Source organism: Mercenaria mercenaria, chromosome 5 (genome assembly GCF_021730395.1).
Source record: "Mercenaria mercenaria strain notata chromosome 5, MADL_Memer_1, whole genome shotgun sequence".
NCBI lineage: Eukaryota > Metazoa > Mollusca > Bivalvia > Venerida > Veneridae > Mercenaria > Mercenaria mercenaria.
The window spans coordinates 7,316,761-7,344,760 of NC_069365.1; the positions used below are offsets into that span (position 1 = coordinate 7,316,761).

Consider the following 28,000-nt stretch of genomic DNA (forward strand, 5'->3'; position numbering starts at 1 on the left):
AGATTAAATTTCATGGACTGACTATAAATGATTATACAGTATATCATGTACAGTCAGAGCATGGTATCTATAATTCCAAGGGACCGTGTTTTACTTTGAGACAACTGAAAATTTGACTTGAAACTTTAAACATTATGCATGTCTTTTTTGCTAAATGTGTTGCTTTAGCCTCAAAGTTATGTTCATGTAAATATATACCACTGAATGACCCTGTTACATTTCCAACTACAGTAATATGGTGATCAATCCAGTCTTTCTCTGGATATAAAAACTGACATTTACTAAGGAGGATTAAGAAACAAAGAGACTTACTTTTTAACTTCACACAACATCTTGATGAGTATATTGTAAAACTTTGTATCTTTCTCTGCTTGCTCCCTAAAAACAACAAAATCACAAAATCATGCAATTTAGGACTATCCATCATAAATATTTTTTAAAATATAACTCTAACAGCATTAATAAAGCTGATAACTAACAAACTAACTTTGTGTTTAGTTCAATATATGAAACCAATATGGAGAATAAATGGCCTTACACCCATGTTTTAGAATAATTATTGTGCAGAGCATCAGAATATCGATATCATAACTACTGAACAGGTAGTTCCTCACACCTTACTACCAACTGGACACCTTTCAATAAGTATGGTTGACGAGTAGGTTATAAAACAAGAGCTGTCACAGGAGACAGCACACTCGACTATTTCGATGCTGGACAGTGAAACTGGGCACATCTGAGGAAACTGGAGCTGTCACTGGAGTGTTTAATGACTCCAATGGTGGATGAAGATATTGCACAATAGCTTGAGTCTGTGCCAAAAATATTAAGTAATAAGAGAGGTAAAGATAACGTGTATCAAAACACTATATAAGTATAATTCTAAGAAAAAAGGGGGAGTAATTCATGAAATATTGGTGCAAAAGTTATGCACCTTGTGTCATATGATGTGGGTGATGATGTGGAACAACTACTTCAAGTTTGAATCAAATGCATTTCATATTAACTGAGATATAGTGAAAATGCATCAAAATTAACCTTAAATTCTAAGTAAAAGGGGCATAATTCATGAACAAGAGGGTCATGATGACCCTGGATTGCTCACCTGAGTAATATGAGCTACATGTTTCAAATATTAAGAAAGTCAGAAGGTCACATTCATGGTCAATGAAATTCAGTTTTACGATTTGTGTGCAAAACTGTGAATGTCATCAAAATTTCAAGGCTGTATCTTAAAAAACAAGAAAGTAGGTCAAGGTCACAGTCAAGTGACATCATATTACTTGGGGTCATCAGGTAATTATAATCAAACAGTTTTGGAAATAGGATCAGATGAGTTTTTAAGTATTTTTCCTATATAACTCACATAACTAAGTGACCCCAGGGTGGGGCCTCTTTTAACACCAGGGGCATAATTTGAATAATTTTGGTAGAGGACTACTAGTCAATGCATCATACCAAATATCAAAAGCCTAGGTCATATGGTTTCAGACAAGAAGATTTTTAAAGCTTTTTCCCATATAAGTCTATATAAAACTTGGGACCCCCAGGGCAGGGCCTCTTTTCACCCAAGGGGTACAATTTGAACAATTTTGGTTGAGGACCATAAGACAATGCTACAAACCAAATATCAAAGGTCTAAGTGTTGTGGTTTCAGACAAGAAGATTTTTAAACTTTTTTCCTATATAAATCTATGTAAAACTTGGGACCCCTGGGGCGGGGCCATATTTGGCCTTAGGCGGATAATTTGAAGGAACTTGGTAGAGGACCACTAGATCATGCTACATACCAAATATCAAAGCCCTAGGCCATGTGGTTTTGTACAAGAAGATTTTCAAAGTTTCCACTATAATATAATTCTATATAACCCATGTGACCCCCGGGGTGGGGCCATATTTGATCCTAGGGGGATCATTTGATTCTGGTAGAGGACCACTAGATGGTGCTACACACCAGATATCAAAGCCCTAGGCCCTGTGGTTTTGGACAAGAAGATTTTCAAAGCTTTTCGTTTTTGTTGCCATGGCAACCAGAGTTCTGCATGGAATTCAATTCTTTGAATAATTTTGAAAGGGGGCCACCCAAGGATCATTCCTGTGAAGTTTGGTGTAATTCTGTCTGGTGGTTTTCAAGAAGAAGACTTTTTTTAGAAATTGTTGACGGTTGATGGACGGCGCACGACGGACATCAAGAGGTCACGATAGCTCACCTTGTCACTTTGTGACAGGTGAGCTAAAAATTGGTACCAGAGTTATGCACCTTGTGTGATATGACGTGGCTGATTGATAACGTGAGTCTGAATCATATCCATTTAGTTATAACTGAGATAGAGTGAAGGTGTATAAAAACTTTAACCTGAAATTCTAAGTAAAAACGGGGAATAATTCATGAAATACTGATGATGAGGAATAACTATTTTAAGTTTAAAGCAAATCCATCAAGTAATTACAGAAATAAGGAGAAACAAGGAGCTGCGTTCAATAAACGCTTGATGCCCCCGGTGGCATCCTTGTCCATATGAAGCAACCTAAGTCCAAAACGAGGTCAAGGTCAAACTGAGGTCAGGTGATGTTTGAAGATGAGGAATGGTCACATGTTACATCTGTATTAGTATCAATTCATTCTTGTAAGCGGTATTAATGCTAGACGAAACGGTCCCATTTGGTTAACCAAGAGATGGCCCATATAAAGCAACCTAAGTCCAAAATGAGGTCAAGGTCAAGGTCAAACTGAGGTCAGGTGATGTTTGAAGATGAGGAATGTTCACAGGTTACATCAGCATTAGTATCAAGTCATTCTAGCAAGGGGTATTGATGCTAGACGAAACGGTCCCATTTGGTAAACCAAGAGATGGCCCATATAAAGCAACCTAAGTCCAAAATGAGGTCAAGTTCAAACTGAGGTCAGGCGATGTCTGAAGATGAGGAATGTTCACAGGTTATATCTGGGTGGTTTTCAAAATAATGAAGCAAAAGTGTGACATAGGGGTTGAAAATTCAAACTTATTTCTTAGGGTGGTCACCTATTTTTTATGATAGCAAATACTTCAAATTTGAAGGAAATAACTCTCAGAAAGTGTTGAGACATGCCAATAAGAAAATATTTCAGCCTTTAATTTGAAAGTTCAGTGATTTTCCCATAAGATGGGTGATAAATGTTGCAGTGTTTTATGACAAGGAAATATGTATAACAGTAATTTTTTCAACATAAATGATAAGTAATGGGTGTATGTGTATGGTTTGAAACTTATCTAATCATATGTTTGTGGACATTGGTTTTTAAAATCACCCTTTCTGCACAAATCTGACATGAAAATAAAACTTTACCTAGAAAAGTTGTTGCTGAATGCAAAATAACTAACATATAATTATAAAACCTATTTTTTTCTCTCACTTTGCATGTTTATAAACCACATGCCAAATTTCAAGAATGTCCAGTAATTCTAATTTCTAGAATTGTCAGCTCAAAATTGAGTTATTTTACAGATGCACAGGGGACACATACTGAAGATCAGTGTAATATTCATCCATTATTAGTTTTCTATTCATAAAAAGACTAATGGTAATCAACTTTAGACAAATACTATTAAAAAATAGTTTATTCCACATAATAACTACAAAATTGAAAAATTTCACTACAAAAACATGAAAATTCAACAGAATGTAATGCTTTAAATGAAAAAATAAGTGACTTTATACATAACTAACACATTGAAATCATTTAGTTTACATGCAATGCTTATTCATAGTAGAAAAATGACAAAATGCCATGCATGATAAAATGGAATAGTAAAATTCATACATACTTTATAATGTTACTAAAAGGGTGCACAGGGGACAAATTGTATCAAAATATTTATTCATAGAATATGTTCATGGTAAGTAAAATTCTTTTAACTACACAATATTTACTAGTGAACATTACATATTTAGGTAAACTTAAGAGCTTAAGAAGCAATAAAATTGATGTTTCCACTTTTAAACTTGAAAATTGGCAACTTCAGAAGAAAATGCAAACAATGAATTTTAAATTGTCCAGGGTTTCTTATATAATGCTAAATTATAAAGTAATGCCTAAATTTTGCATTCACACTGCTAAGAATATAGAACTGCCACCACAAATTACTGTAATGCTATGATAATTGATATATGTCAAAAAAGGGTGCACAGGGGACATCACTTTTGGCTCTGTGAATGTTTAACAGTCAGTAATATGTGAAGTTGAACGCTGCTTTTGTATCTGTTGTTACTCCCTTTCAAGGAAAATAAAGTAAAATCCCATTTTATTTAAAGAATAAAAGAAATCTGACTCTTAACAACTGAAAAGGTGCACAGGGGACATTTTTAGGTGTATAGACATCCATCAAGTTTCTGAGAAAGTTGATTTATTAAAGAAAAAAATCATACTGTGTCTTCACAGCTGAAAGGATAAAGATCTTAGAAAAACATTAAGACTTTAGAAAAGTAATAGGGTTATGAAATTGTAGTGTTCAACATTTAAATTTAGTATTTTTTTCACTATTTTTTGTGAAGGGGGTTCCATCACAAGATGTGAAATATTGGTAACAATAAGATGTAGGTAATGAAAAGAAGTATTTTATTTAAATGTGCAGAGTTTAAGTTACACAAAAAAGCCAAAGCTGTAACAATAAAGCATGGTTTTAAAAAGTAAGCCACAGTTGAAAACTATACTTCATTTAAAATGTCACACTTTTTTGGGTGCACAGGGGACAAAATTAGCTATATAATTTAAAATAACTTTAAAACTGTTTGAGTCATTAAGCTGAAATTGCACACATTTATTGACTACATTGAGTTGGATATAATTTGTCCCAATATACATTCTAAAACTAAACTGAATTAAAGTAAGGTGAGAGAAAAGAAAAAGCTTCATTATTTTGAAAACCACCCATCTGCATTAGTATCAAGTCATTCTAGCAAGGGGTATTGATGCTAGACGAAACGGTCCCATTTGGTTAACCTCGTACGGACGGACGGACGAACAGACGGACGGACAGGACAATCACTATATGCCTCCCGCATCAGTAGATGCCGGGGGCATAAAAAGAGAAAGTGTAAAACAAACTTTAACCAAGGTGCGGATGCAGAAGGACGCTGACGCCGGGGTGAGTAGGATAGCTCTCCATATACTTCTTACAGTCAAGCTAAAAATCATACAATTCAATATCTATCAATTTTGATAAGCCTTCTTAGGCCTTAAACAATGTTTGTTGAGGGTAACCTGACCCTTCCTAGCTAACAACCCTTACCCTAAAGTTTTTCCCCAGTTTTATAGCATGAAGTCTTAATTTGCCAAGACAACGTTGTAGGTTTACTGTCTAAAGTAAAACACAAACTCCTTTAGTTTCTGACCTATCTAACAATGAAATTTCTGATGTTTTTTTTTAACAGAACACATATATAAAGCCTACCTACTCTATCAGATCTACTAACAAACAATATTTTTGAGGCATTACACAGTAAAGAACAAGAAAGTAACTGCCCCTGCATATTTTGTGTTTCCATTTCGTTTTCTTATAATTTCTAAAAGTTAAATAGACAGCTATTACGAAATTCTTATCTACTCATTTCTTCCATAAATGATAAAAATGTAGTGTTGCTGAAAGTAACTTGGCCTCATATGTTTATAACCTTTTGCAATCCTTCAATGACTGGAAAAGTGATTCTTGTGTCTTAAATACTTCTATATAATGTTGAACGATCTAAAAACAAGGAATTCCATAACGCATTTAAGAACAAGAGCTGTCACAGGAGACAGCGCGCTCGACTATTTCGATGCTGGATAATGCAACTGGGCACATCTGAAAAAGCTGGAGCTGTCACTGGAATGTTTAATGACTCAAATTTGGATGAAGATATTGGACCATAGCTTAAGTCTCAAAACATTTCGTCAGTATAAAAGGAACATAATTCATGAAAAAACTTCTGCAAAAGTAATGCACCATGTGTCATATCATGCAACTAATAATTTGGAACAACTATTTAAGTTTTAATCAAATCTATTTAGTAATACTGGCGATACAACAAAAGTGCATTGCAACTTGAACCGAAAATTCTATTAGTAAAAAGAGGGCATAACTCAGAACATACTGGTGCCAGCATTGTGTTACAGGGTTTCAGAAATCTGCAAATTTATTGGTAGCCCATTGGGCTACCAAATTTTTAATCTGGTAGCCCGGACATTTAAGTTTATTTGGCAATGGCCATTTCGGTTTATTTACTATGTGCTATACTACAGTGGATGGACTGATTAAATTATTAGAGGTTTCATAATACTAGCCATATGCACATTGTTATAAATTTTGTTCTCTTAAATAGCAATTATCATTACTCCTTTTTCTCCTTTTAAAAGATAAAACCGGTACATGTATTTAAACTGAGAAATATTATCAGGAGTACTCCTGATAGTTATTGCAACATGGCAATATAAAGGGAACGCAAATCAATTTTTATAAACTTGCAAATTCCTTAGAGCTGTATGAATTGTAATTTATCTCAAAATTTTTTAAAGTTGACATAATATAATTCTGTCTGATTTTAAACATCTGTCTGGTTTAATAAACGGACTAGAACCACATATGTAACGTCACTCAGATTCTTGGCACTGTGTATTTCACTTATCCGAATTTAAGTTTGTCCAAAATTCTGTATACTTTCTGATACTTTGCTAAATCATGGTCGATTTTTTTGCATGTTATGCAACTATTTAAATCAAAAAGCATAAACAATCAGTGTAGGCACTAAACTGCCTCAAAATCAAACATATCTGTTCTTTCTGATCGCTCAACAAATATTGAGGTCAGCGAAACCAAAAGTACACTTTGGCAGGTGGCGCTAAAATGACGTAATTTTAAGACTGGTTTGCATATTGTTTTAAACACTTTGGTGTTATTGGATCAGTCTAAAATCACTCGTGCACATGTTTTTGTAAACATTTGCCTGTGGGTATGATTTAACGGTTAATTGTTTGCCAATTATGACAGTAGGTGATAATAATTAAAGCCTTGGGCGTGTATCTCTTGATAAACAAGGGAATTATAGACAACTATCAAAATTACATTTGAAGACTAAATTTTTGATTTCCGGGCTCCTCGATACGAAGTTTCAAGGTAGCCCGGCGGGCACGCCCTGAAAAAAATTAGTAGCCCGGCAGAATTTTCTGGTAGCCCCCGGGCTCCGGACATGGGATTTCTGAAACCCTGGTGTTATATGTGAGTGATGATGTGGAAAAACCATTTTAAGTTTGATTAAATAAGAATTATGACCCTTGTGCCATATGATGTCGGTGATGATGAGAAATAACTACTTCAAGTTTGAAGCAAATCCATCAAGTAATAACAAAGATAAAGAGAAAGTGCATCAAAACTTTAACCAAGATGCGGACACGGAAGGACGCAGAGGCCGGGTCGAGTAGGATAGCTCTCCATACTTCGTACAGTCAAGTTAAAAGTGTACCATACTTCAGGTAAAAACAAATAGCACTGAGCATGCTTACATGAGATCTTTGGCTTTTCCAGTGAGATGTGCCAATCTGAGATCCCTATGGTGTCTCTCCACAGCCCAATACATGTCGGAGAACTCTGCATCAGACATAAGACTCTGAAATATACACACTCATTATATTTCATCTGCTATGATGCTTTCATAAGAAATGATGAAATGGTATTCAATGAGTAAATGACATTAACACTCCCAAATACTTTATAAACACATTTTTATGAAACCTTTTAACCAAACTGTGAAATAAACATCAGTCTTTTAAAACAGTTAAAATCAAACAAAATGTTGACAACTATACATGTTAACAAGAGCTGTCCGTAAGACAGCCAAGCTCGACTATTCGAAATATTGACCCAGAAACAGGAAAATATTACCCAAAAAAGTTAAATATCAAAAGAGTTTTAAGTTCAAAAGGGGGAATAATTTGACCAAAATGCATATCAGTTATGGGACTTGCTGCTATCAACTAGTTTTATAACCCCGAAGGCACATGAGAAGTTTCAATTCAATATCTGCATTAGTTTTGGAGATAGAAACTTGCATGTAAAACTTTAACCAGAATTTACAAAGTCCAAAAGGGGGCATAATTTGCCCAAAATACATGCCAGAGTTATGGGACTTGATCCAGTGAGGTAAGTAATTGATCTAGAAAAAGAAATCAAAGGCCTGAATGGCCTGAGTCGGCTAATGATTGATGTACTGACAGTATAGTCTACCAGTTTCAGTTTGTTTTTAGTTTTTTCTTAAAATTTCATAACACAGCTCGATATTTACCCAAAATATTATATCCGGATACGATTACACTTTTCTCCAGTTTGAACAATATATTTTACAAATTGTGATGATACGAAGACATTTAGCAGCAATTGGCAGTATCTGACATTGAAGTTTACGGTTAAATTACCTCTTATTTAAATCTTTTCATAAAAAAGTTGTTTCATTTCGCCAAACATAGACGATCTACTTTCGATTTCAAAAACTACAAGAAAATACAATTTAATGTTTCGCCGATTTGTTTATTTCTCGAAAAATAAGAATTAAAATCATTTTTAATATCAGTAGTAACTAAACAAACCAGTAAGAGTTTCTTCTTCCGATAATTTATCCGTTTACTGACTGCAAAATTCAACCCACGCAAAGTTTATAGAAATCATACGATGCGTGTTTACGTTCAATGTGGGAGAATTAAGGCTGATCGGCTATGTTACTTACGCATCCAGACGATTCAGATTTTGTTTTTAAAAAAGCATTGTGTGCGTTTCTGTAATTTTATATACGTTTTTATACGCTTAGAAATTATTACACATGCGTATTTGCATTATTTCTATACGTAATTTACGCTAATACGCATCTTATCTGGAGCCCTGCTGGAACTATTTTTTGTCTTTCGCTGGATGTTACCCAAGCTTTGTAAGCCTGCGCAATTCTTAAAATGCACATTTATGCTTAATGAGTTACATTCGAGAATTGCACAATTACAAGTCATAAATATGACAGATTACATCGTATATTGGTCATAGCAAAGGGAATTGACACAACTTAACTTCATTCATGCCGTGAACTGTTTGAAGTTTGAGAAATCTAATGGAACTACATCCCTTCACTGTGTTATTTGGTCCATTTAGAGAATCGTTGGATAGCAAGGACTCGTCAAAAGGCTTTCAGCCTTTAGCCGACTCAAAAATAAGTTTCAAATCTATATGCCTTTTAGTAATAGCTGTACGTACTTGCACGCAAAACTTTAACCAGAATTTGCTAAGTCCAAAAGGGGGCATAATTTGGGCAAAATGAAGGTCAGAGTTATGGGACTTGATCCTATAAACTAGTTTTATAACCCCGAAGACACATGTGAAGTTTCAAATCAATATCTGCATTAGTTTTGGAGATAATAACTTGCATGTAAAACTTTAACCAAAATTTTCTAAGTCTGAAAGGGGGCATAATTTGCTCAAAAAACATGTCAGAGTTATGGGACTTGACCCAGTGAGGTTGGTAATTGATCTAGAAAAAGAAAAAATAAGTTTTAAATCTATATGCCTTTTAGAAATAGTTGTATGTACTTGCATGCAAAACTTTAACCAGAATTTTCTAAGTCCAAAAGGGGGCATAATTTGCCCAAAATGAAAGTCAGAGTTATGGGACTTGCTGCTATCAACTAGTTTTATAACCCCGAAGACACATGTGAAGTTTCAAATCAATATCTGCATTAGTTTTGGAGATAGTAACTTGCATGTAAAACTTTAACCAAAATTTTCTAAGTCTAAAAGGGGACATAATTTGCTCAAAATACATGTCAGAGTTATGGGTCTTGACCCAGTGAGGTTGGTAATTGATCTAGAAAAAGAAAAAATAAGTTTCAAATCTATATGCCCTTTAGAAATAGTTGTATGTACTAGCACGCAAAACTTTAACCAGAATTTTCTAAGTCCAAAAGGGGGCATAATTTGGCCAAAATGAAAGTCGGAGTTATGGGACTTGCTGCTATCAACTAGTTTTATAACCCCGAAGACACATGTGAAGTTTCAAACCAATATCTGCATTAGTTTTGGAGATAGTAACTTGCATGTAAAACTTTAACCAAAATTTTCTAAGTCCAAAAGGGGGCATAATTTGCTCAAAATACATGTCAGAGTTATGGGACTTGACCCAGAGAGGTTGGTAATTGACCTAGAAAAAGAAGAAATAAGTTTCAAAGCTATATGCCTTTCATTGATGGCTGTATGTACTTGCATGAAAAAACTTAACCAAGGTGTGACGCCGACGCCGACGCCGACGCCAGGGTGAGTAGAATAGCTAGACTATTCTTCGAATAGTCGAGCTAACAAGAGATAACATACCTTATCATTTTTTAGTGTTTTGAGACCCGCTTCAATGAGCCCAAGCTGAGCATGTTGTTGGGTGTATGGATTAGCCACCACAGCCATTGTGACACTCTGTTATATCTCAGTTCATGTACAAAACTGTTCTACCATCCTGAATAAATAAAGATATTACAGTCCATTTCAGTTTTTAGAAAGAATTTGTTTGTTTTCAAAACTCTACGAGAAGAAATGAACTGCAAGAATATTACATAGTACAGAAATAGCGTATACATGTATAAACTCAGTGGCACAGCTGCTATGCTGAGGAACATCAATGTATTTACATCGGTGGTACTGTTGGGGTTTTTTTTCCTACATTTAAAATACATTTAATCAACACATGTACAAAGGCAACCTTTAAAAGGATTTGTGTTTTATTGTGTTTTTTTTTTTCAGAGTAATGGAACCAGTGCTTATATAGACCACCGTATTCGGAGGGACACCCAGTAACTCAGGTTATATTCATGACAGAATTCAGTGAGTTTCTTGAACAAATAAAGACAAGATCTGAGTCTCTGGTGCTGTTAGGTGACTTTAACATCCACATGGACAATAAGTCAGATTGCAACACCAAACAATTCCAGCAGTGTTTGAAACGTATTACAAGCAGAATTCGGACAATTAAACAACATTGTAGTGAACTCGTCCAATGTCAATGATCCTATGTCTGAATTCACAAGAATCATGTCAGACATTGTTCAGAAACATGCCCCTCTAAAGGAAAGAACTATTCTCTGTAGACAGACAGTTCATTGGTACTCTGGATATCTAAAACAGCTGAAACAGTACAAACAATCAATAGAGAAAATCTTTATGAATGACATACCTGACCTGTCAAAGAAAGTGCATCTACAGGGATAATCCTAACAATCAATTTCTGATCATAACTGGGAGGTTGGGGCAGTCGTTAAAAACATGTTGCTATGTATTATAGTGGTGTAAGAAACGTATATAGTGCTCAACTTTCTAGAACCTAGGAGTACTACCAGAAAAAGATTGGAGAAGCAGAAGGAAACATCTATCTATCTGCTATTGACGTCAAACCCCTTGCGGAACGTAGACGTTTTGCGCATCAAAATCATGAAGAGAAAGAATATACATTAAAATAAATTTGGTGATGTAAAAAGATTAAAACTTGAGTTTGCAGGATAACTAGGGCAAGACATGTTCTAGGCTGCAAACTGCAGCACTGAACTGCTCTAGGGTAGGGAGGTGGGCGACACTGGGAGGAAGTTGGTTCCAATGGTACACTGTTTTTGGAAAATAAGAAAACTTGTAGTAGTCAGTGGCTGCATTAATTAACCTATAACTTAGGGAAATGGCCATAGCGGACATAGCGGGTCATTCGGGTCAGGTAATCTACAATTGGGATAGCAACCAGATAATGATGAATCTTATAGAAGAGTGATAACCTAGAATCTATACGCCTTAAATCCAGTTGACGAAGGTTTAGGGAGTGTAGCTATAAGCTGTTACATCAGATTTACTGGGACGGTCGAAGGACAATTCGCTCCCACTATACACAAGTGCAGTATCTTTGGCAAATGACTTCCTACGATACTTTGCCGATAAAATAATCAAGTTGAGAAATGATCTTGACAATATATTGAAACACCCAGCAATGGTATTCTTCCTACTCAAATCCACAAATTGCTCCTCTTGTGACAGAAATTGTAAATTGGTTACTGCTAATGCCTATTAAGTGTGTTCCCCGAGGAGTGGAAAAGTGTCTAAATCTAAGTTCTAGAATCCTGTTCATATTTTGAATGCATAGGTTTTTAACGTGTGTTATGTAATTGTAAAGCGCAATAGAATATTTTATATTTTTTGCGCTATATATTCCATGTATTTGTATTTGTGGTATTTTCATGATGAATGTTTTTCTACAACGAAACTTAAAGCTAAAACTAAAAAAATATTTTATATTTACCCCCAAAAATATAATAGTAACGCCAACATTATGACAACTAATAACAGCTTTCCCATGGCAAGTATCATAACTGTACAAGTATAATGATTCCCCTGCCAGTTAACAGACCCCTAGCCACTTCTTTTCAGTAATGTGTCAGATATCCTAAACATCTCCTAGAGTGGGGATTCTGACAAAACTGAAATTATTTGACCTAGGGTCAGGAATTAGAAAACGTTTTTAACTAAGTGTCTAATTTCCCTTGGGTAGCCAGCTGCTGCCTCACTAGTGCAATAGATACACATACAGTGCCAGTGGTCCCCCACAAACTTATTTGTGTCTGAAAGTTATTTATCAAACTGAAACACCAATGAAAGTTTAAACATTGCCTTTATAAGTTATCAAATAAAGCGTCCATTCACTACTTTTTCTTCAGAAAAAAACTCTGATCTTGTGAAATATTTATAATCATCATTCTGTATAAGTTCCATAGTAAAATGTATGGGTGGGGTAAGGGCACTAGCTTTACATATCATTTAATTTGCTTAAATGATATCAATATGGTTTGTACGTGATATTCTTGAAACAAACATTGAAAAACATTTAACATAAAATGTTATAAAACTGTTACAAACCATGCCATTATTTGTCAAAACCCACTTTTGTAAGTGTAAACACGTTCACAAACAACTTGACAACTTTCCACAGTTTGATCACGTGACAACTTGGAAACCCAGTCCAAGGGAAATAACTAGGATTTCTGTACATTTTAATTATTATTTGATATACTCCCTTGAACTTCCATGCCCCAGCTATGAGAGTCCCGTGTTAGGGGGCTTTAATATTATACCTGGCATAATAAAGAACTAGCGAAACTTCTGGGATCCATAGGCGTAGGAGCAGGGGGGCCAGCGGGGGCCAGGCCCCCCCAAAGCTAGGAGAGGGGGGGGCCAAAGTATAGTTTGGCCCCCCGAATATTTTGGAAAAGAGATATAAATTGCAGTCTAATATAACATTTACTTAGCATCATACAATTCTTTTCAACCTGATTTCTGATTTGCATTTGGCCTTCCCTTGTATTCTGACTAAAAATGTATCTTTCTGTAGTGTGAGTACTGAAATCTGTACGCGCCACGCCAAGAACTGTTTACATTTTATAAAAATAATATATCATTGAGCGCAATCACTACAGTTCCAGTTTGAACGTCTGCAAAATCAATGTAGGCCTAACTATTAAGCCTGTTTACGCATGTAAACGTTATGTATTTTTTTGTTTTTCATTGTCCATTCAAGGGAAATGATATTTCCACAACTTTATACCACAATTAGACAAATGCAGTGCTAATTGATTGTATGTCCAGGGCTTCAGCAGAAGAATGTAAAAAATGGCACACTTAATTAGAACAATCAATGATTGCTAAAACATAAAGGTTTGAGGGGTCTATGGCCCAATTAATCCCTGTACAAGGCTTTGAGTCTTTGTCACGAATAATGCACCGAGGATACCTTGCCGCTAACCCCCCCCCCCCCCCCCGCCCCCCGCCACAAACCGTCGGTCGAAAAGGTTTGGCCCCCCCAAAGTTAAACTTGCTCCTACGCCCATGGGATCGAAGTGTCTTCTGTATCTTGCACTATCCTCTTACTAACGTCATTACTAACAGTCTTCTGGAGGTGTCGCCCAAAGCCTAGGAAAGAGATACATTTTTCATATGGGCAATAGATTGCCCTGTCACAAATATAAAACAATTCTAATGTCGAACTATTTTGACTAGGGTTACCGGTGGCGACTACAAAAATTAATAAGCTTACATTCAGTGTAAATTAACCGTGTCAGAATGTCGAAAAATATCTAGAACGATTAAAATGTAATAGAATCAAATATTTCTAGAGAGAGCTATATATGGCATTTTTAAAATGTGCAGCTATTACAAAATATTCATTCCTGGATCAGGCGTTAGTTTGGCTGGTTGGCTTACTGTCGTATACACTGTAAAACAATTATTAATTAACGGTAAAAACTGGTTTGTGTGCTTCTAAACTGCCCCTCCCTCTCCAATCAGCAGTCAGATCCCCTGATCGTTGATTTTACGAATTCCACTTGCACGTGCTTTCCTATAATTCATAACAGTGTGTATGTCATATTTGTTCATAAATACACGATTTTTTATATACTGAGTATTCCAATTACCGGGTTATACATATTACCGTGAATGTCCAGTTTTGACACTTAACACAAAAATTGCTTTACAATTTTTCTCCCATTATTCATGCTCAATGTGCTTAGAATTTTAGCAAACTATTTTTGAAAATTGGAGTGTCTTTCTTTTTATTTCATTCTGATCCCAGAAATTAATGAATTTAGCTAAGTGACTGGTCATTATGGTTAATCCTTGCAATTTTTCTCAGCAAATATTCAATGAAGTTGCTTATTTCTGTCGTATATGTTCCATATTTAATTTGGCCTGTTGTAAAATAGAATTTTTTTTTGTCTTGGATGAATTTAACAACTTCTTTAGTTTGAAAGTTGAAATTCACGGTAATAGGTATATGCCAGAAAATGCTAAAATTCCCCACCTCTGTTCTTTGAATGACAGTAGTGGAACTTTTACCTGGTGTTTTGACGAATTTTTTGCCAAAGTCTAAAGCTAAAATTAAATTAATTTAACAGATCAAAATTTATCCTTTCATACAATCATTTTGTTATAAATAGAGTCCACCAAATATAAGATTCATGGTAATTGGTATACCATTCTGTTTTAGTAACATTCAGATTTAATCAAAGAAGTATAAAATACATTATTATTATAGCTCTTTGATTTAATATAGAGTGTCTATATCTATTCACTCTAGACAAGTAGAATCTATCAAATATTATGATTTCTTCTACTGAAATATATTTCCTTGATATTCGGAGAAGATTTAGCAGAGAGAAATAAGTAATCAACTGTCAATTAGAGCTAATTAATGCCGCCGTAAGATCAAAAGACATTCGACAGGCCGCCAGGTAAATCACGTGACCCTAAAGATCGAAAGGATTTTTTTTTATTTCCGTATATCAAAGAAGAGGTACCTGCTTTCGCACAAAGAAACAAATGTGTGATTGCATATTTTATAATTATTAACATCATTATTGATAGAGTCTAACAAAAACATTAAAACTCGATTTAGCTCGACAACATCGAAAATATTTTTATCTGTTTCGGCATTGAGCCGCACATTCCTCTTCATCTGTAGTACACATTTTACAAAGGAGATTGTTATGGTAAACACCGACATCGGAGTGCTCCGCGAAATTAACGAAAATGTGAAATAAATTACAGATTTTGGAGTTTAGAAGTGTGAAAGATCAGTGTAGATTTACAAATTGGTATGGATGTGTAATTTCTTTAATGTCTGAATATTACATTTAGAGTTGAAATACATGTATGCATTTAAAACGCCATGTACAATATGTATGTTTATCTAATTTAGTATGACACTGTCAGACCTTATTGAACGTGTTTTACCAAAAAGCGTGTCATGTACACGAAAGTTAAAAATACAGAAATAAGGATAGATTCTAATGTTTTTATTTTATGCATTACAAATATGGCCATTTTTTTGTGCATTTAGCATAATTTTGGCTAGACAAGTTTACTGTCGCTGAGTGGCTGCTTTTTAATTTCTGACTTTTGCAGCCACCGCGACATTACAGTTTGACTGTCACAATATAAAACAAACTGTAAACGTCGGATTAGTTCAACTAAATTTTGGCCAGTGTTTTAAAACTATTTTTTTTCTTGAAAATCAGTTTAAATTTCATAAAAAGCAAAATATTAGTATGAAAGAGATAAGAATTAACCAAAGAAGACTTATATTTTATCAAAAACCTCTTGGACCAGTAATTCATAATGATGCTAAATAAATGATTAAATATTAAAGGTACACTTAAGATATTTTTGATATTTGAGCCACGCCATGAGAAAACCAACATAGTGGGTTTGCGACTAATTGCAATAGACTTTGAAAGTGAACACCATGGATCCTGACCAGACTGCGCAGATGCGCAGGCTGGTCTGGATCCAGGCTGGTCGCAAACCCACTATGTTGGTTTTCTCATGGCATGGCTCAATTTTCATTTTATGTAACATTTACATTATAATATTCTTTTTAAAATTATTTGCAGGAAGAAAAGATATATAGATAAGAAACAAGATGATTTAAAGGCAAATGGAAGTTATTGTGGCATCAGTTGCACAGAAATTACAATGAATGGAGCTATGCAAGTCTCGTTATTCGTGTCTGTATTGGCACAGGTGTTTGTTTGTATTGCTGCAGTATGCTCCGATAACTCTATCAGAACCTTGCACTATGACATCAAAGAAGGTCTAAGTGAAGGAACAGAAGTGGGTAATATCGCCACTCAGTTAGATTCAAGCTTAGGACCTCCGTATTCAGAATTCTTTTTGGAAGACTGGATTAAGAACATATTCGATATTGACTACAGTACTGGATTAATAAAAACAAAGGTCGCATTAGATAGGGAGGCTAATGATTCGTTTTCTTTTTCCATACTAAAAGGGTCATCAAATTATATATGTATAACTATAACAGTTTTAGATGTAAATGATTTTGCCCCGGTGTTCTCAGTACCGCACAAATTCATAAATATTCCTGAAGGAGCACCTCACCATAAAGCATCACTTGGCAGTGTAGTGGACCAAGATATAGGGGAAAATACCATCAAAGGTTTTAGGCTTGTTTCAGGGAACGATGATTATGCATTCAATATTAACGGTAGATTTTCGGGACCACAAAAGTTACTTTTAGATTTAGTTATAAATGGGACTTTAGATTATGAAACTACGCCACACTACAAACTGTTAGTTGCCGTGTATGATGGGGGCAGTCCACCATTCACATCAACAATGCAGGTTGACATCAACATCACTGATACAAATGATAATTATCCACTTTTTAATCAAAGTAAATATTCAGCAGCTATTCATGAAAACGCAACAAGAGGAACAAGTATTCTTCAAGTACAAGCAACAGATATAGACGAAATAGATAAAGGAAAAATAAGGTACTCGATTGCCAGGACTACTGATCCCGATGGGTGTTTTGTGATTGATGCAGTCACTGGTGTTATTCGGTTGGATAAGCTCTTGGATTATGAAACAAAATCTATTTATAAGATATTTGCCATTGCAAGTGATGGTTCTAATGTTGCCCAGGCTGTTGTTGAAATTGAGGTTTTAAATATAAATGAGATCCCAGCAAATATCTATATTACCTATCTCACTTCTGATGCTACTCCTAGAATACCAGAAAATGCATCCAAAGGGTATGTGGTAGCGAGAGTATCTGTCAGTGATCCTGAATCTCCTGATACAGATAATTCTGATATAGCTGTAAGCCTGCAGGGTGGAGACAGCCGCTTCAAGCTTGAGTCAACTAGTAGCAGAACATTCAAACTGCTTGTAGATAAATCGCTAGACAGGGAGTTGAAAGCCGCGTACAATTTAACCATTGTTGCAGCAGATTCTGGGTCTCCGCCACTTTCTGCATCAAAGTCCTTCCTTCTACAAATTCAAGATATCAACGATAATGCTCCAGTGTTCAGCAAGAACCAGTACGAAGCTGTTGTAGATGAAATGTCTGAACCAGAAAGCTCGGTCATTTCAGTAACTGCTACAGATAAGGATATTGGAGATAATGCCAGGATTTCTTACTACATTGAAAATACTGCAGGTGGAAATTCTGATTGGTTTCAAGTTGATCCAAACTCTGGATTAGTTACAACACGTGGGCAAGTTGATTGTGAAGTTAATTCACATCCTTCTTTCTGGATTGTAGCGAAAGATCATGGCACCCCAACTCGCAGTTCAAGCGTATCAGTTGTTGTGTCAGTGAGGGATATAAACGACAAAGAACCAACATTTGACCAGAGTCTCTACCATGCATCTGTATCAGAGAATAAAGATGTTGGCGAATGTTTCTTAGAGGTAAGGGTAAATAAAAGGGAGACTACTTATTACTAAAATTATTAAAATGTTTATTTTTTGCACAACAGAGATGAAGCATCAGTCAAGTATTTCATTTATATACCGAAGTCAGTAATCAGCCGGGACCTGCCATGAATCATATGTCTCAGTGCTTGAATTATTCAAAATTTCGTAATCATCTTTACTTCTTCTATGCACTGAATAATTATGGTATTAAACATCATTATTGCATTTGTAGCTAAATGAAATATTGTGGCAATTTTGTTTTACACTCAGACCTCTGTCTCCTGCATTCGAATTAGGTTATGCAGCCAAGTGTTCATATCTAATTTGTTTCTACAAACAAAGCTTTTCAGTCTAATGCATTTGTTTAGTTAAACGTAGATTAAGGATACATGGCTTTATTTTATAAATACTTTAACTACCTAAAAGCACTGATATGGAAATGAAACTTTTGATAATTGAAGTGTTTATACAGCAAATTTGGTATGAGTAGGTAAAGTTTGTCAGGGACGGATAAGTATGACATGTTGGAATACTATAACTTTAATCATAGGAAAGTTTAGAATACAGTGTTATTGTTTTTTTCTAAACATGTACAAATTCCTCAGTAAATGCCATCCACCCAGTCAAGGAAATTAAAATGACTAGTTACAGTCTGTAGTGATATACTGTGGTAACAATGTTTATGGACAGAATACTTAAACATTTAGGAGCTGTATGACTGACTGTTCAAATGAATTTAATATACCTTTACAGGTGTCTGCAACTATTATAATACTCGAAAAAATGTCATTTTTTTTATTTTGAATGCATGTACTGCATGTGGCATTGTTTTCAGATGTCAGGTGACTTCTTTTCAAATTTTGTCAATCGTTTTGAAAAGTTGCAATTTTCATCATGCAAGAACGATATTTTATCGTCACGACAGATCTTAATATAATGTGTCTAATTCTGACAGAGGAAACCATTTTGTAGAAAATCATCGTCCAAATGAAGTAACCTAATAAACATTCAAGCCTTGACGATTGAAATTTTATCCATGTGTGCACCCATTAGCTTTTACACCCTAACGGAATGTATCGCTTACAAGAGCAGTTTCTGTGGGTCTCAAACTCGCATATGTCTCGACCATTGTTTAAAATTATGTCAAAAACGTATTACAGACCAGAAGATCAAATTTCCTACAGTATAATGCTAATGGAGAATATGCTGTGTATACGCAGGCCAAATATCGAGCGCGTATAATTATTTGGGTACTTCAGCGTGAAATCAAATAATGTAGTTCTTTTGAGATCAGTCCCTTTGTATGATTATTTTAATTAGGTTTTTGTTGACTGGCATATTTCTAGGTGTTATTTGTTCTTTCTTTATCATACCTAAATCCCCTCTCTATTCTTCAATGATAAAAGTGTAAATATTTCATAAAACCGTATTTTATTCTGCGAGGTATTGCAGTGTTTATCTTGCTGGTCGGGTTGTTTGTTCAATAAGTTTGAAAGCCTTTCAGGCCTGGTCATAGTGTTTGCATTTCATCTTAATGTTTTACATTTATGTGGAGTTTTATGTTGAAAAATAGCCCTGTAGGGCTTATATATTACACAAGACTGGAGAAAAAGAAAAAATTCTGTATTATAAGCTTTAATATTCCTTTTAATGAAATTGGAAGGATTCCATTGTATTTGTGGCCACATGAAGGATAGTCTTAGGCAGCAAAATACACTTGATTCATAATCTAGGAATCATTGACCAATTGCTGGACTTAAATCCCTTATTTCCCGTGCAGTTGCTATGGTAATCTTGCTTAAAAAAGAAAGTCCCACCAAGGTCAAAACCCATCATTGGTCCATGTCTTAGAGATTATTTTATCATAATTTTGTTTAAAAAAAAATAATTAGTATTGCAGATATGTGTAATGTACTGTTAGGCACTGATACAGATTTTCTTTTTCTTCAGAAATGTCAAACTTACACAACAAATAAACCCAGGTTTTGTGCTGTTGTTGAAAGTTAGTTCTCACGCTTGGAAGTGTATTTTTTCCAGAAAAAAAAAACAGTTTTGAAACATGCATTGGCAGGGTTGAAAATTGTTGGAAATGATCAGTTTCTTAGATTGATTTAACTTGGCTGCTTGCACTTGCATATTTGCTTCTTGTGCCAAATGATAAGCTTTACTTGAATTCTTACCTTGGAACACCACTCCACCCGCCACTCCAGTAGTTTTATCTTTTTCTTTAGAAACCTCATTAATTCATACATGTGCTTTTCAAACTTGAATGAGCTGATGGTATCTAGAGTTGTTCATATAAAATCCATTTAGATCCCCCCATACTGACTGTTTTCTAAATGACTCTTTGATATGCATCATAGGTTGAAATACTTCTTAAATATTGAATGACAAGCATCTGAAATGGCCATTTTAGGTGAATGCCTGACTTGAATCGTGAGTTTTGGTGATAACACTTTTTAAGTATTGACATAAATACATGCTTTGAATACTTTCTTCTGATTCTCTTCAACGTTAGTTTAAATCTTTGCTGCAGTTTCTCTTCATGCACTCATCTCTAAATATTTAAATATTTTCCTGAAAGATGGCCAGAAATGGTTTTCTTCCTCAAGATTTAAACATATTTAATAAACAGGTAATTATGAAATGCAGGGCTTCAGAAATGTGGTAATAACTGAGTAAACAAATTAAGTAAATTAAGTCCACTTTATTTTAGTATAATAGATTTTTTCCCCATTGTGACTATTAAAGCTAGTGACTGACATGCTTTTTTTTCTTCTTTAAATTTGACTATTGCAATGGAATTTGCATTTTCTAGTGTCATAATAGAAATTGTCTGAATGTTAGATTCATTACGTGTCAAAGGTCAAGGAAAACCTTTTATATCAGGTTAATGTAGATTTTATAGGGACATAAATTCTGACCACAACAATACAGAGATGTCCACTGTGGCCAAGAGACAGTGTCCATGTTGGGGGCAGTAATAGGTCATCTGATGTTCAGCTATTGTCATCATACCTTATTGTCATGTATGTGTAAAGGAACATGGTGGCTGTAATTGATTTATGTGTTAAACACCCATTTCACTATTGGATCTTTTAGATATATGCCCCTGGAGCAAGATCTTTAATTGATCAAATATATGATCTGGCCAATCCAGTCTCTCACTTCTGATAGGAGTCAGTCTATTCAGCATTGCTGCTGTCAGATTTTAATATGAATGGCCAAAATAATAGAAAAAAAGCCAACAGCTGAGAAATATTACAGTTAATGTGGTGAAAATTCAGTGTCAGAACTTTTTCTCAACTATATTTGATGGATGACATGATGGTATTTTCTATTTTCATCTGTCTGAGTTCATTTAGAGAGAGTTTTCACTTTGATGTATCAGAATTATTTGTTTTATATGCTGACTGATAATGACATTGTATTAACTTCACAATTATAAATATTCTTTGATAAATGATGAAAATTCCTTGGTTAATGAATGAATGTCAGTCTTGAACTTCATTCAGATTCTCACTCTGTAAAGAAAGTTGTTGCATTTTAAAGCTTATTGTTTTAAAAACAAGTTCTAAGTAAACGTTCAGGTCTAAAAGATATAGTATTACTTAGGATGCATCAGGTTTGTATAAAAAAAAGACCTAAAATGGCTTTTGAAAAGTTAGAAAATTTCTATGTGGTCTAACAGTAACACCAAGTGGTAATACAAAATAATGCTAACATCAGCAACATGTATGACAAGTGTCACTTACCATTGTTTCAACTGTTACCCCACCCACTAATTTTTGTAGCAGAAAAGGCACAAAAAGTGTCATGCATGCATTTTATCATCATATGTTCTGAATTATGATAATCCCAGGATAATCTTTTTTTATCTCTGGATTCTGAATTTCACAGAAAACCTGCTAACAACAACACTATTACTGTCATATTGACTCAGGGTTGCTCCTAAATGTCTCAGATTTTCTCTCTAGGAATTCTCATAAAGGCTATACATTGTTTGAAGGATGTTTATAATTTTAAAGAAACACATTGTTGGTTGGTAACTTATAAGGAAAGAAATCAATCATAGTTAGATAAAAACAATATCTTTAAAACAATCACCCTAGCGCTGTGAGGAAATTAAACCTCTTTGCTGTTTAAATTGGACAAAAGAAATTTATTATGAACAAGGCAGAAATATTTGTAAAGTGGTCATTTTTGTTTTTAAACTTACAGGGGGTTTTACCAAGTTTAATTCAATATTTACCTGACCACTTGCTGTTCTTTTTGTATCTTCAACTGCCAAGTCATTTATTGCGAATGTTTGTTTGGGAGTAAGCCAACTTAGTGAGTTATTTCTTTGACTTAATTGAAACTTAATTTACTTTCTTTTTGCCAACTTATTTATATGCAAATATCATCAGCAAATGTTCATATATGCCCAGTATATTGTCTTAAAAACATAAATTGTAAGATCAGTATAAGTGGTCAGGTGTGGAAATTTTTGATCAGTATTCAGACTTCAAAGTTCTCTGTTGTACAGTCAGTATATTATTAGGCAGACTTATCATAATTGAGCCGCGCCATGAGAAAACCAACATAGTGGCTTTGCAACCAACATGGATCCAGATGCAATTAGAGAAACTGTTAGTGAACAGCAAAGATTCTGACCAGACTGCGGATGCGCAGGCTGGTCTGGATCCATGCTGGTCGCAAAGCCACTATGTTGATTTTCTCATGGCGCGGCTCATATTTTTTTGCAAAAAATGTTTGCACTTGATGTCCCCACTTCAGTTTTAAAAATCCATGCTATATTTTTGGACTAAATAGTCAATTTATGGAATATTCACTGACATTAAAGCTGAAAAGTCAACAAGATTTCTACTTATAACAATATGTGATTATAGAACTGTCCTTTGGCAATGAGAAGGGGTTTCAGAATTTTTTCAAAAGCCTGTTTGTTGTATGGATGAAGGTTCTTTGTATTGGGAACTAGTAAATAATTATAGCTTGAAGGCTTTTGCATATTATCTGGCAGATCTATCTAAATATCACTGAACAAATGGGAAATTATTGGATCAGATTTCAAGCCAGTCAATTAAAATCTAGCCAGTTATCCATTTTAAAAGTTTTGATTGAATTTTGTATGTAAAGAAAATATCTGCATAATTTCAGGATTATGTACTTTTGTATTTTTCAAAATAAATGGAAACAGAATACATTTTATCTGACGGTCCTACATGTACACACAAATTGTGTTGCATAAATTGATACTTTTATCACATTAAAATCTTTGTGCTAGGTATTGTTTCTTCACGTTCCTATAGTTACCTTTTAGCAAAGTTAACAAAGCGGAGACAGAGATTTTTAGGATCCTTTTTTTCATGCACAAATAATTCTTCAGTTTGAAAAAATTGATTTTGATCCTTTAGTAATACTGTCAACTCGGATAAATTTGTTCCCAAAAATTAAAGGTTTTCGCGCAAAAGCTATAATCAGTAAAAAAAACACAGTCTGATAAAATATTGGTGAAAATACAATTTTCGAATTATTATGACTCAGCTGCTGATAGCATATGTCATAACTTAAATATTTATTTACACATATCCATTTACTTACAAGACAAAGTTTCTCAATATACAAAATCTCACAGATCACTGAAACCATTGAGAACTTGTAAGTTCGTAAATCAAAAACTGTAATAATACATAACTTTATACAATGACACGGCAAAGGGCCTGCTTGATATACTAGTAGATAAAACAGGACTTTTTGTGACACCCCCATTTTTCATGTGTATGATTTTCTATTTACTGACTCAAAGTAGGATTAACACTTGGTGAAAAGACTTTGACTTTAGAGGTATTAGCAATATCTGGAATAATAAGAGAGCTATCTTGCAGGCTACTTGAAGTTATCAACTATATAATCCGGCCATTTCTTTGTTAATCATTTGTCTGAATTTCTCATGGCTTTAACTCTTTGATTAAATTAATCTTATTATATAACACTATCAGATTCCTGTGTTTATGGTTTCATAAGAGCCTTATTGAATTAATTAAATTATCTTAAACTCTTTGCATAATTTGATAGACCTGTTAAACTATAACTGTCTGTCAGGCAGGAGCTACATTTTTATAAAGATTTTAACAACTTCTGATTCATACACATTGAATGTTTTAATTGAAAAAAAAGTTTAAAAAAAAATATATCAGATTTTATTAATAAAATATTAAATTTCAAAAAGTACAGTGTTAAATTATATACACAGTCCTATGTATGTCTTGCTTTTTTAAGTTTTAATTGTTTTGTTACTGTTTAGCATATTTTACCAGTCCAGAATGCAACATGAAAGCGAAAAATTGGTTTTGATGAAAACATTATTGACATAAGGAATTGAATTGTGGCCAAGAGTACTTATACTTTTAAGATAAAAGATTCACTCCATATTTCAAATATTGTCAAATATTGATCTAGCAATATATATAACGCCTTACGATTGATAACGGGGATTTATTCACTAAATATTGCTGACAATTTTTTGAATGTTATCTGTGGATATATCCCAAGAACATGACAATATTTTGAAAGTCTTTTGTCGAGATATTACACGACCTTTCATGCTAAAGTGTATTGATGGTATTTTTAAATTCACTTGGCATTTTAGATAATCATTTTTAATCACTATTAATATGTCGCCATTTTCCTTTCTAAGTACGAGGGGAATTATTACAGGTCATTCTTCAAACTTCAAAAAGTATTTACCTTAAGAGCTAGTAAAATAAAATTGCATTCTTTCACAAAATAATGGAATTGTGTTTGTCACCTATAACAAATTATTAGTATACTGTAATTTGCCTTGAAAAATCTATAATTATTGTAATTACAGAAGTAAGAATTCTTTGCTGTTGATTCATTTGGTTACAATTATTTAGATAATTGACTACAATCATTTGACACGGGAAGCCGCCAATATATTTGCTATTTTCACCGCAAATATATCATTCCGGAGATGTCCTTTCCAACACACTAAGATCACCTTTGAGATAAGATTTTAAATTACACAAAATAACTTTGCTCTTTGGGGAATGATATCAAATGTTTTGATCTTGAAAACTTGTCAAGCCCGGGGTCAGCGTGAAATGGCTCATTGGTCACAGCAAATTGCTGTAACTTTAAAATGTTTCTGATTTTTTATTTGTAAAAATGTTCGTCCTTTAAGAATGACATTTTAATCTGAGCGTTTCATGGCTCGTGTTCACATATCGGGAGCTGTAGTCGATCATGTTACCAGCACCCGTGGCTGTCAAAATTGCTGTCCATAATTAAGTGGACACTATCATTTGCCCGATTATAGTCACCCGCCAAGTGTGAAATGTCTTTTGTTAGATTTTGCGGGTTGTAGTGAAATGATCAACTGGCCCTATGGTGTCTCGTGAAAGGTCAGTGGTAAGGTTGTAATAACATTTATATTGAATTTAATCTTTATGGATTTTTGTTTTGTTGAAAATTTTATATAGAAATTACTGCAAACTTTTTTCAATAATTTTTTTTTTTATATTTCAATATTCATTGAAAGGGAGGTTTATAGGACATATAAATCATTTTATACATGTATAATAGCTGCTCCAGTCAACAGGATGAAAATCTAAAAAATCTTTGCTGTTTTTAATAAAGTGCTAGTTTTTTCTGTACTTTGTAGAATAGAATTGTGTTATTGCTTAAACCTTCATGTAACTTCATGTGGGTGCCATCGCATGCAATGGGAATGTTTCAAGATGTTACAAATGTACAAAGCTTAGCATATATTATAACTATTAGTGATGTCAGATTCGTAGTTGCCATTTTTACATTAAATCAATGATGTCATCTTACGAGTATTTTACTTTTATTTACCACATTCTCGAGTATCAGTTACAGACAGACTAATGGATACATTGCATGACCACTCCAAGTTGATATACACTCTGAGAAATGTTGAAATATTGCTCTAATACGACCCTCGCTTACATCGATATCCATTTCCATAGGAAATAAATAATTTCACGAAATAACAAAAGATGTTTTCTTTGTCAACTCACATATTTTTCGATCGAAGTATTTCACCTTTTGAAGTGCAGCGAAGAGCAAAGTAATTTTGGTTCAATTAATTTTGACATACTCACTGAGCTGGAAAAAAAGGATGGTATTTTACCTTATTAAAATAATTATGATTTAAATATCATGTATGCACTGGTATTACTAATACAGTTATAATGATCACAAAAAAATATAACTGAAAAAATATAAATAAGTTATTCCTTTTTGTGAATTATTTTGTAATTAGTAATGCCAACAAATGGACTTTTTTTCTGGCATATTTTTCATTAATTTTCTTGTTTTCTGTTTTACAGTTACAAAGTGTATGTTCTGTTAAACAAATTGGAGCATATTGCCAGTCAGGGTGTGACACACAAGGTGCACATTCACTTTGCACAAGAGTTTCAAGAATGCTATTCAAGTAGATGCAAATTGTGCTATAAGCTGGCCATCTTGAAAATGCATTAAGTACAGATTAAAAACCAATTTGCAAAAAAATAATTTTTCATTTGAAGTTCTTTATGATCCCATAAAATTAGAGGAAAGAGTGGTTTCTTTGCACCACAGGATATCATAATAGATCTTATGGGAGAAAAAAATGAAATAGTTCATGCAGGCATGTTAGAGTGAAAGTCAAAAGGCAAACATAAAGATACCCATCAGCAGCCTGGCCTGGTAATGTCATTATTGCCATGAAAAAACACTGAGCTGCTCTCTTGCTTCGCACTGATAGACAATTCTAGCATGTGATTGTTAATTAGTTTGTTAACTTTTTTTGTAAGATCAATAAACAATAGACAAAGTTAAGATTTTTCTTTTGTCAGAAATGGTAGAGTCCTCATCCAGTGTTTCTGATGCTTTTGTTTAGTTATAATTTGTAATCAACAGGGTAATCAGTGATAATTAAACAACATTTTCAATGTTCCATGTAGGACATTTTTTGTTACATTGCCCAGGTTATTACTGAGTTGACTGTTCCTGTTTATAGTGTTTATGATTGAGGAATGTGCCATTCCCTTTTGCCAATCAGGGACTAAGTTTCAGAGACCATATTGCATGTCTCTGAAGCTAATGTTCTGAACATAGGTCCATTTTTAAATTGAAGTTACTGTATCAAATCATTTGAAAGTACCAAGTACAATATATACACTCTTTTTGATCAAGTTACATAGTGTCTTAGTCTAAAGGGACTGAAAGTCTCCAACCATTTTGCTTGTCAATTTTTTAACCGTTCATAGGAGTTTGGATATTTTTATTATGGAGACTTGGCTTTTTCTTGATATCCAGGGTAGATGTATTTTATGAATAATGTTAATACTAAGATTTAAAGTTTCTGTTGCTTCAGTGAGTAAATGTAATTTTACAGGGTAGTCACACAGGAAAGCTGTTGTAATGCCTTAAATCAATAAATGATAGAAGAAAAAGAAAATGATGATGGCTGGAAACGGTTTTTATTAGGACATTCTTAAAACTGCAGAAAATAGTCTCATTTGCTTTTAGAAATGCCTCCATATTTCCATATTTCCATGAAATATTTTGAACTGCAAAAAAATAATAAAGAATGACATTGCAAAAACTGAAAGATAAAGGAGGAGTATCATTTGTGGGTTTCTGTAGAATTTTGTTTGCACTAGAAAAATGGTTCTGACTGT

The 28,000-nt window shown here is 34.0% G+C and overlaps 2 protein-coding genes across 17 annotated transcripts in view; one reads left to right on the top strand and one right to left on the bottom strand.

The window, feature by feature from the left end:
• LOC123556357 (uncharacterized) overlaps nucleotides 1-13,013 on the bottom strand; it is a 148,609-nt gene extending 135,596 nt beyond the window's left edge. For all 16 annotated transcript variants that reach the window (XM_053542589.1, XM_053542588.1, XM_053542579.1 and 13 more), the window contains exons 1-4: nucleotides 12,927-13,013; nucleotides 10,359-10,494; nucleotides 7,517-7,620; nucleotides 313-378 (exon numbers count right to left, since the gene is read on the bottom strand). In XM_053542589.1, the coding sequence (XP_053398564.1) occupies nucleotides 313-378; nucleotides 7,517-7,620; nucleotides 10,359-10,445 (257 nt within the window). In that variant the 5' untranslated portion in view covers nucleotides 10,446-10,494; nucleotides 12,927-13,013. The remainder of the gene's footprint in view (nucleotides 1-312; nucleotides 379-7,516; nucleotides 7,621-10,358; nucleotides 10,495-12,926) is intronic.
• Nucleotides 13,014-15,543: 2,530 nt separating this feature from the next.
• The window catches only part of LOC123556355 (protein dachsous-like), a 70,595-nt gene continuing 58,138 nt past the window's right edge, over nucleotides 15,544-28,000 (top strand). The window contains exons 1-2 of the mRNA XM_045347006.2: nucleotides 15,544-15,658; nucleotides 16,457-18,278. Coding sequence (XP_045202941.2) covers nucleotides 16,539-18,278 — 1,740 coding nt within the window. The 5' untranslated portion in view covers nucleotides 15,544-15,658; nucleotides 16,457-16,538. The remainder of the gene's footprint in view (nucleotides 15,659-16,456; nucleotides 18,279-28,000) is intronic.